The sequence below is a fragment of the Octodon degus genome, unplaced genomic scaffold (genome assembly GCF_000260255.1).
Source record: "Octodon degus isolate 3935 unplaced genomic scaffold, OctDeg1.0 scaffold00008, whole genome shotgun sequence".
NCBI lineage: Eukaryota > Metazoa > Chordata > Mammalia > Rodentia > Octodontidae > Octodon > Octodon degus.
The window spans coordinates 12,320,124-12,330,407 of record NW_004524584.1 but is presented as its reverse complement, the minus strand read 5'-3'; the positions used below and the strand labels follow the sequence as shown (position 1 = coordinate 12,330,407).

The 10,284-nt window shown below is 48.6% G+C and overlaps 2 protein-coding genes across 4 annotated transcripts in view; one reads left to right on the top strand and one right to left on the bottom strand.

The window, feature by feature from the left end:
- Positions 1 to 20: 20 nt before the first annotated feature.
- Positions 21 to 3,477, bottom strand: Fancd2os (FANCD2 opposite strand). 2 transcript variants are annotated; one of them, XM_004625033.2, is made up of 2 exons: positions 3,296 to 3,477; positions 21 to 776 (listed from the first exon to the last, which is right to left on the bottom strand). In XM_004625033.2, exons 1-2 carry the CDS (start codon positions 3,444 to 3,446, stop codon positions 232 to 234), a joined length of 696 nt encoding a protein of 231 aa, XP_004625090.2. In that variant the 5' UTR covers positions 3,447 to 3,477; the 3' UTR covers positions 21 to 231. The 2 variants fall into 2 exon arrangements, with proteins under 2 accessions (XP_004625090.2, XP_023562374.1); XM_023706606.1 differs by having other exon boundaries at positions 21 to 926; positions 3,296 to 3,381.
- Positions 3,478 to 7,404: 3,927 nt separating this feature from the next.
- Positions 7,405 to 10,284, top strand: part of Brk1 (BRICK1, SCAR/WAVE actin nucleating complex subunit) — an 8,908-nt gene continuing 6,028 nt past the window's right edge. The window contains exon 1 of one of the 2 annotated variants that reach the window (XM_023705366.1): positions 7,405 to 7,460. In XM_023705366.1, coding sequence (XP_023561134.1) covers positions 7,428 to 7,460 — 33 coding nt within the window. In that variant the 5' untranslated portion in view covers positions 7,405 to 7,427. Of the gene's footprint in view, positions 7,546 to 10,284 lie in introns of both variants that reach the window. The other variant, XM_004625032.2, reaches the window with a different exon arrangement.

The window sequence follows — 10,284 nt, the reverse complement described above, 5'->3', positions numbered from 1 at the left end:
TGTGGTTTAATGGTTCTCATCACATGTACAAGTCAGCACTAGTTAGACTCTCAGAGGTTGTTCAGCTCTACAGCGGAAATGTCCCCCCTACTCTGTCAGTGGCCTTGGAGAGAACAAGAGGAAAGGGGCTTCTCTTGTTGCTTGAGAGAAAGTGGAAGCAAGGGCAGCGTGGCTGGATAGGCTTATATGAGCTCATTTCCATCCCAGAGAGCAGGGGCGTGACCGGACCCTCTACCTGGAGTGCTGCAGGGCAAAGGTGCACTTCTTGTAGGTTGCGTACAGCAAGAGGATGGAGCGCAGCATCTGTTTGCACATTGTCACTGTCATCTGGATCTGAGGCTCCTTGAGTCCAGTGGGCCACTGTTGCTCTTTGCTGATGATTTTGCGAAAGGCTGACTTCTCAGAAACTCTGAAGGTCCCAGTCCACTTGGGTGGCTGAGCTGTGATAACCCTGCCAAAGACAGAATCCACGCCACTGAGGCGGATGGGCTGCGGCTTCCTGACCAGTCCTTTCTTGTGGATCATGCTTCCAAGCTCTGACATGTGATAGGGTAGCTTGGGACTTACTCCATTTTCCAGGAATGGGCTGTCGAGGACAAGGGTGACCTCTTGGAAACACAGCTGAACTTCCAGATCAGAAGGGGTATGTGGAAAGCAGGGGGAGGCCCTAAAGGGGTGCTTGGAGGATGGGGTGGGCGTCGTGTGCCGCAGCCATTGGAAGCTCTCATCCAGAGGGGTCCATGGTGACCAAAGCTGATATCCTGCCATTGAAAATCCTAGAGGGAGGAATCAGACATGGCGTCACTTGCCCTAGCATGCTTTAGGGGAGCATGTACATGGCTGCACATTCACAACTCTGCCTCAGTACTAACTTGCACTGCTGCCCCCATGAGTAGATTCCAGGAAGCAGTAGGGTAGTAGTAATTCTATAAAGGACAATAGAAGATGATAACATACTGAATGTGACAATTGCAGTGTGCATGGAAACTTTGTTAGAACTTTTCATAGCATGAGTTGTGGAATGTCCTCATCCACCATTGTGCACTATATTGGTGACTAATGACAGTCTATATCTGTGAAGCAGGAGAGGTTGCTGTGACTTTTTTTTTTTTCAGTACCAGAGATTGAACTCCACCTTGCACTTGCCAGGCAGGCACTTATGCTGCTGAGCTATCTCCCTGGCCTGCGACTTCTTAATGAAACACTAGAGATTAGAAGCTGAGAAAGTCACCTCTTCCACACATGGGACCAACACAATTGCTGGATGTTAGTAGTACTCAAAGTATGAGCCCTAGACTAGCAACAGGATCAATATCACTTGAGAACTCGGTAGAAATTCAGTTTCTTGGAGCCGGGGAGATGGCTCAGTAGAATAAGCGCTTTCCGGGCAAGTGTAAGAGACTGAGTTCAATTTCTGGTTCCACCAAAAAAAAAAAAAAAAAAGAAATTTAGTGTCTTGGGCCTCACTTCATATCTAAAGGGGAAGAAGTTCAGGGGGCCAAGAATCTGCATAAACCACATTCCAGGGGATTTACTGCATCTGACAGCTAGCGAACTACTGTTTCTTTTAAAAGCACCTCACTTTCCTGTTCATTATGGAAGCAATCTCCTTCCCCCCAAAGGCCCCAGTGTTTGCTTTTGTGTTTTGCTTTATTTTTGTTTTGTTTTGTTATACAAGAGAACAGCCCAGTCCAAGCCCTCAACCTCTTGAGTGCCCCTCAGAGGAGTTGCCACTCATGGGAGTGGGAGGGGAGGCCTTTCCATGCTGCTTTCCAGAACTGCTGGCCTGAGACTACAGCTCTGTGACAGTGACAGATGCCTGTGAAACACTGAAACATTCACAAGGCCCTGGGTTTAATCCCCAGATGGTACACACCCTAACTTTGTTTTTGTCTAAGTGTGGGCCTTCGTTCTTCTATGGGAGATTCATGGGTTAAGACTTTTCATCATTTTTTCTTTGAAGAAGGGTTGAGAGAGTATTGCTAACTCAAAGCATTTATCCATGTAGAATTTGGATTTTTCATCATATTTATTAATTATTTTTGGTACTAGGAATTGAACTTGGGGCCTTGCTCTTGCCAGGCAGACATTGTGCCACTGAGCTATATTCCCCAGCCCCATCATTCCATTCTAAAATTGCCAGTATATAAGGGTTTTCCTCATTTTAGGAGTAAGCCAACATTTTGGAACTCTGATATGTTGGTAACTGCTAACAACAAAATCTGGGCTGGGGAGATGGCTCAGTAGACAAGAGCTTCCCTGGCAGGCACAAGGGCCTGAGTTCAATCCTTAGTTCTATATTTGGCCTCCTTTTTTTTTGAGAGCTTTTTGGTGGTTCTAGCAGGGGTGCACAGCTACTTGTTTACCTTTGACCCCTAAGGAAGTGGGCCTGCACTACCAGGGTGGTCGTCCTCTTCCTTGGAGCTTGGAGCTCGCACCTTAGGGAGGACACACATGAAGTGGTGAGTGGGGGAGGGAACATCCACACCCAGCCAGCCACATCAGTGGATCAACACTGGCGATCAATGGGGTGACAGATGTTGCAGCCAGGTCACCCTCACAACTTTTTGTGTGTGGCTTTTTGTTTGTTGTTCTTTTCTTGGAGTCTTGCTATGTAGTCTAGGCTGACCTTGAACTCACAGTGTAGTCTAAGTGCATTTCTCTGCCCTTCTCACTGCTACCAAGTACTGTGTAACAGTGTAGATTTGATCTCATCCAGTATCTGCCATCACAGTTTGTTAGTTTTTGTTTGATCCTACAGGTACGGTGTATGGCGCCTCCTGCATGGTAGGCAAGCGCTCTGTAACTGAGGTACAGTCCTATTCCTTTTTAAATTTTGAGACAGGCTCTCACTAATTGCCTCATCTGAGCTGGGTGTGGTGGTGTGTACCTGTAATCTCAGCCTCTCAGGTGGGAAGCTGAGGCAGGAGGGTCGAAAATTTGAGCTCAGCTTGAACAATTTTGTGATACTCTGTCTCAGAAGAGGGTGAACTGGGGATACAGCTAACTGAGCACCCTGAGCTCAATTCTCAGTACTGTCAAATAAGTCCAGCCTGTTTAAGTTTCTCCAGAACCAACGTGGAGCGCGCAGGTTCTGGCCTTGATCTTCCCGCTCCTTCACACAAGGGTTAGCGGCGCCGCCCCACCCCAGCGCCGAAGTCTCCTGGTCCTTCCTGGGAGGTTGAATTTAGGTACTGTTCATGGAGTTCTAACATCTTCCAGACTCCTGACTCTAACCAGAAAGGCTTCCCCATCAGACTTCCTCCGGTTCCAAGGAACTTCTCAGTTTTCCCACCTGGAAAGGAAGATGGCAGCGCCAGAGTACAGCCTAGGTCTTTGCGAGCGGTCCGCAGAGCCGAGGGGCCGCCGCGTGCACAGGGCCTACTCCTGGTCCCTGGCTCGGGCCTAGCAGAGGCGGCGGCGGGAGCCCAGGCCGGGCCCAGCATCCGGGCGGGGCTCACCTGGTGAACTCCCCGCGTCCAGAGTAGTTACATCTTTCCTAACCCGGTGCCTGGCAACGGCCTTTGTGACCTGGCCAGAGAGCTGGTGGGAGAAGGCCCGCCAGGGCCAGGAAGCTGTGGCTTCCCGGCCCGTCATGGAGATGCCCAGGAAAGAGCTTCCTGGAGGCATCGGCTCCCACCGCTCAGCTCAATCCCCACACACCACACCTGTGTGCTGGGATGGATCACACAGGACAGCCCTGCGAGTGAGTTCTGGGACTGAAGCTAGAGTTAAATTAGCCTTCACTCAGAAAAAGATAGCTGGGCCGGGGAGATGGCTCAGTGGAATAAGCGCTTCCCTGGCAAGCGCAAGGGCCTGAGTTCAGTCCCCGGTTCTGTGGTTGAGGATGGCCGTGTGCTCTTTCCTTCCACCCAGAATTGCCCTTACATTTTGCAAACTTTGAACACAGCCTTGGTGAGAGCACCTTCTATCCTGCTCTTTGGGTGAAAATGATGGAGAGTCTGAGGCTCTGAGAATGAGGTCAGACCGAGACCCTGGGTCAGTGGACAGAGGCTTGCTTGAGGACTTGTCCAGAGCACAGCATGCGTACAGGTGTCTCACAGGAGTGGAGCAAGGTGTGTTTGGAGAGGAATCCAAAAAAGGAGCAAGCAAAGGATGATGAGCTTGAAGAGGTGCAAGTGATCTGGGGGTTTTTGCTTTGTTTGATTTTGTTTTTTGAGACAGGGTCTCCCTCTGCAGTCCAGGCTGGCCTTGAATTCACTGTGTAACCTAGGATGGCCTTTACCTCACAGCCATCTTTCTGCTTCCGCATCCTGAGTGCTGGGATTACAGGTGTGCACCATCATGCCTAGCTAAGGTGCAAATGATTTAAAATAAAGACTTTTTCCCCAGTTTATTTTTATTTATTTGTGTGTGTGTGTGTGTGTGTGTGTGTGTGGCTAGCTCAGCCCACCAGGGGGCGGGCTGGCTGGCATGCGGTGCTGGGGGATTGAACCATGGTCCCTGTGCTTTGCTAAGCTTGTTCTAAGTAGGTGCTTTAGACCACTGAGCCATCTCACCAGCCCCTCCCCAGTTTATTTTTACTTTACTCTTTGTGTGTGTGTGTGTGTGTGTGTGTGTGTGTGTGTGTATGTAGGATGGGGTGTACAGGGTGCACAGGGTCTCACTGCGTAGATTGGACTCATAGTGATCCTCCTGTTTACAGCCTCCCAAGTGCTGGGATTACAGGCACGTGCCACCACGCCCAGTCTCAATTGCCATCTTAGGCCAGGCCAGCATGGCAGGCCACGGAATTGAGCTCCCAGCCCCTGCATCTGCCTAAGCAGGCTGTTTAATGTACTGAGCTATTTGGCTGGCCCTACTTTACTATTGAAGAGACTCCTGTTAAAAAAGCAAACACAACAGTTTTTGTTGCACAGTAGCATTTTACTTTTTAAATGAAAGCGAAAGTGTATGATTAAAATTGGACAGACAGACTGTTGTACTGTTATGGCAATCTGTACAGTCTGTGGTAATCTGGGCCAGCTGTAAAGGAACATGTTCCTGAAAGGACCATTTCTGTCACCCACCCTAATGCCCAGCACCACATGGAGACCAGATCTTGGATTAGTCATCTTTTCATCTTTATAATGAATATGTGAGCCAAGAGAATTAACAAAATTCACTTTGAAGCTTTGGAGGTTGATTCACTTTGAAGCTTTGGAGGCTATCACAGCACAAGCCCTGCAAGGGCTGCAGCACATGCACGCCCTCAGGTGGAAGAAGAATCCGAGGAGCCAGCTGGCTTTATAATGGTACAGTGCGGCACTTACTGCCCAGCCCTGGATCACCCCAGGGCAGTGCCCTAGTGGTTTAATGCGGGATTGTGATGAAAGAACACTATTTGGTTTTTCTCTTCAGTTTATCATGCTTCTTGTTAGTAGGCCAGCAGGGGGATCCTTGGTCCCTGTGTTCTAGGGCAGAAGTCCAGTTCAGACATAGAGGAGCACTGTGAAAGGAGAAGCAGGATTTATTGCAAATGAAACTGTGCAGGGGGCCTGCCCCGTAGCTCAATTCTTTAAGTGGCTGCTTCAACAAAGCAGTCAGACTCAGGTTGCTGTGGTTCGATCCCCACAACTCAAGCCAGCCAAACCTGCCCTGAAGGTATTGGGAGCAAAAAAAAAAAAAAAAGAAAGAAAAGAAAAGAAAAGAAAAAGAAAAAAGAAACTGTGCAAGCTGGGGAGGGGGGGCGTGGTGGCACATGTTGCAACCCTAGCACTTGGGAGGCAAAGCAGGAGGATCACCGTGAGTTCAAGTCCAGCCTGATTGGTATAGTGAGACCCTGTCTCAACAAAACAAGAAAACAGTGCAAGGCAAAAATGCACCTCCTTACCTTACAGTTTTAACACAAGTTTAAGCTTTACATAATTTTTGTTAGGATATTCTGACTTTTTGGGCCCACCCAGTCCTCTCTGACATGCTTGCAAATGTCAATGAAATAAGAAAAGCCCTGACAGAAGTTATTTGTGCCAGATCAGGTGAGACTTTCCCAGGTGTGTGGCCAGAGCTGCCTGGTGGGTACTGAGGAGCAGGTTGTCACCGGGCGTGTTCTGTAAGTCAGGTCTGTCTCTTGCAGCTCCATCCTGCATCGTGAATCTCCCCGGGTTTGTTTTGTTGTCTCTAGGTTCGCTCCATGCCTCAAGGCCTACTACTGTTTTTCTACCTGACATTTTCATGTATCCAAATGCTCATAATTAAATGTATAGTATTTATACTATTCCCTCAGGTGGCTATATTGTCATTTAGCCCATTTAGCCATCCCTCAACTATTGTAATAGAACAAAAAGCATTGTGGTTAAAATTGAGTGTGTTCTCCCACCAATGATTTTAATGAAATGATTGATTAGGCCTAAAGGTTTAAACTTTTTGTAGTTCTCAATACTTGTTTATTTATTTATTTATTTATTTATTTATTTTTTGGCAGAACTGGGGATTGAACTCATGCCCTTGTGCTTGCCAGGCAAGCGCTTTTTCTACTGAGCCATCTCCCTAGCCCTACATATTTTCTTCTGAAAGGATTGTACTAGCTTATGGTGTGAAAAACTCTTTATGACCCTACCAATTTCTCCTTAGCTTCTACAAACTGGGTATTATCTTTAAAATATTAAATTTTAGCCGGGCATGGTGGCAGCACCTGTAACCCCAGCATTCTGGGAGGGTGAGGCAGGAAGATGGTAAATTAGAGCCCAGTCTGAGCAATTTAGCATGATTATCTTTATTTATTTATTTATTTATTTATTTTATTTATGTGTGTGTGTCCAGCTCAGCCCACCAGGGGGCGGGGCTGGCTGGCATGTGGTGCTGGGGGATTGAACCATCATCCCTGTGCTTTGCTAAGCTTGTTTCTAAGTAGGTGCTTTAGACCACTGAGCCATCTCACCAGCCCCTAGCATGATTATCTTTAAAAAAAAAAAAAAAAAAAGATGCTGGGGAGATAGTTCAGTGGCTTAAACACCTGCCTGGAAAGTGCAAGGTCCTGAGTTCAATGTCTAGTACTTCCCCCAAAAATGTTTTGCTTACGTGGTAACTGTGAAATGGGAACTCATACAGCGCTGGGAAAGGACATTGTTACATGACTTGTATTGACTGGGGTTTAATTGTCCCCGTATTATTTTATTTTATTGCTGACACAGACTGCGCAAACTGGGTTTGGAGCAGCTGAAGGCAAGAGCCCTGGCGCCCCCTACCGACTGCAACGGTCCGTGACGGGCGTGGGTGAGCAGCTCGCTGCGGGGGTCCAGGCATCTGTTATTCCCGGCGTGGGAGCCCAGCGAAACGCAGGCAAGGACGGTGGCGCTGCGCAGGCGCCGCACAGCCCGGTACCTGCGCGGGCGCGGCGGAATGGGTGTGAGCTGGTGCGCAGGCGCACTGGTGACTCGTGCCGTCACCGGCGCGCCTGCGCAGTTACTCCTTGTCAGGCGACCGCCATGGCTGGACAAGAGGATCCTGTGCAGCGGGAGATTCACCAGGACTGGGCGAACCGGGAATACATTGAGCTCATCACCAGCAGCATCAAGAAAATCGCGGACTTTCTCAACTCGTTCGGTCAGCGGGCTTCCTGGGAGGCGGGAAGGGAGAGGCCCCGGGGGCGGGCTGCGGGGAAGCCAGGGGGACTTGCTTCCTCCTCAGCCCCACCTTCGCGCTGCCCAACGTCTGCCCGCGAGGCCCGCGAGCAGTGTGGCTCCGTCGCCATCCTCGCCCCGGCCCCGCAAACGGGCCTTTTCCACGCTCCTCAGTGTCTGCCCCGTGAGTGCCGCTTCCCTTCCCGTCCGTGGTCTCCCAGCCTCCTCTGTGCCGCTGAGTGCCAGTCACCACCTCCTCCGCAGGGTGCCTTTCGCGGTCTTGTCACTTGCCTGACACTTCCCAGTCGCTCTCAGGACGGGATGGAGACCCTCTTGCGCTGTACTTTTTAGTGCCCCGCGGCCGCCCCGTCCATTCCTCCTCTCCCTGGTGTGCGGTAGAAGCTGAGGACAGAGGTTAGCCGTCCGGGTCTCGGGCGCTAGGGAAACACTGCCTTGCTGGCTTCTGATCTGTTAGGTGTCTGCTGCTGTAGTTTCGGTCCTCAGAGCTAGCAGCAGGTGCTTTGAGCAGAGGCAGCTTTAGCAAACTTCCCTAGGTGCAGTCTTCTCGCAGCAGACTTAAATTTCTCTGCACTGTTTTTATCTGTGAGATCGCAAGCCTGTAACAGACCTGTTTCCTTTAGAAAAATTAGTATTGGATAAACGGTGCAAAAATGTAGGGATGATGCTTAGTAATCTTTTTTAACCTGTGCACTTTTGTTTCCACTAAGCCTGCCATATTAAACAGTTAAGATTAAGTAGGAAAAACTGGTGTATTAATTTTTTTTTTTAATTTAGTACAGTCTACAGGGTCTCACTACATAGATTGGACTCCTAGTGATCCTCCAATTTTCAACCTCCCGAGCGCTGGGATTATAGGCGCACACCCCCACGCCCAGTCTTAGTTGCAGCCTCAGCTCACCCTGGGGGCAAGGCTGGGCATTGAACCCCTGTTCCTGCGCCTGCCTAAGCAGGCTCTTTAGTCTGCTGAGCTATCTGGCCGGCGAGCCATACTTACAGTAATGGGCATTTGTTTTTGTTTCTTAACAGTAATAGCAGTGAGTGTCCTTATTTGTTAAATCTATCTATCATCTATTTATGTATTTTCTGTGCTGTTCAGGTGGGACCCCTGATCTCACATGTGCTACACAAGCACACTGCCACTGAGATAGATCTCCAGCACCTATCTGTTAATGCTTCATCTAAAGAGAAGTGACAGATCAAATACATGGATTATTTACAGATTAGAAGTTCATTCTCAGGCTCAGTGACTGGGTTCGATCCCAGTGTGCCGTGCCAGCCCCACCCCCGGGGCTCACTGAGCTGATGACTGAGACTGGACATGGTAGCATCTGTAATCCCAGTGCTTGGGAGGTTGAAAACCAGAGGATCATGAGTCTGATCTGTGTAATGAGACCCTGTAGACCCTGTACTAAATACATTTTTTTTAAAAAAAGTTCATTCATCTTTAAATAAATTCAAAAAAGGAAGCAGTATGTTCATTTGGCAAGACATCTTTGAGCTGAGTCTTTTTTATTAGTAGCTTTTTGCCGAACATAACAAGTGCATGGGGTGGGGGAGCTGGTCTGTGTGCAGAACACATGTTCATTCCTTTTTGTTGTCTTCATCTCCTCCATTCCTCCTACTCTTTGCCCTTTCCATTTGCAGAGGCTCCATTTCTATATTTTCTCCAAAAGGATAAACTTGAGGGATTTGCATGTAGAAGGATGCACCTCAGGATCATACTGTTAAGTGAAATAAATCAGTTGTACAACCTTAAGTACTGCAGTGAGGTTTCTGTTATATGAGAAGCCCAGAATATGAATGAAGAGCAAAGTAAAAGTTAGATAATAGGAATTAGGGAGATCTTTTCCAGCTGGGCAGGGGAACTAGAGAGGGGAGTGAGCCTCACTGGAGCATTGAGATGGAGGAGGCCACATGACTGGAGGGCAACCTGGTGGTCCAACAGGATGGGTGGGAAAAGGTGCAGAGTGAACTGCAGGCACTTTGGCCAAATGGTGATGTCTGAGGGAGTGGGGTCGGGAGTGTTGTCTTGGTCCAGCTGACTGTCTTGGATGGAGACTGGAGACTGCAGGTAGGGAGGTGAAGGTTGCAGAAGGATGACTGATCAGTGTTGGGAGAGCTACAGGAAAGAACTGTGCTGACTGCCTTTATTTCTTGTGTGTCAGGAACAGTTGGAAAAAGTGGCTTAGTAATTTTAGTTAAGAGATGTGGAGCTGGGGAGATAGCTCAGTAGATAAGTGCTTGTCTGTCAAACACAAGGGCCTGAGTTCAATCCCCGGTTCCACAAAAAAATAAAAAATAAAAAAATAAAAGAGACGTGCACATAGAAGATATTTTGAGGTTGCAGTTTTGAAGACATGAAAGGGGACTGAAGACAGAGAGGAAGAGGAGGAATATAGGCTCTGTGGGGCTCAGGGACTCTTTATTCCTTCCAGTTCTCAAAGGCCTGTGGACAGTGATAAGATGCTCTCCTCTGTGGCACTAGTGACCGTGTGGCTTCGTGGAATTTAAAGCCTCTGACACCTTTCTCTTCCCCTCAGTTCCTGCTGCTGCTGCTGCTGCTTTTCTTTGTGTGTGTGTGTGTGTGTGTGTGTGTGTGTGTGTGTGTGTTTGAGACAAGATTTAGGGAGGGTCTAGAGGGTGTTCAGGATCTCACTACTAGGTCAGAGTTGTGGTGATCTGCCTGTTTTTTTTTTTTTTG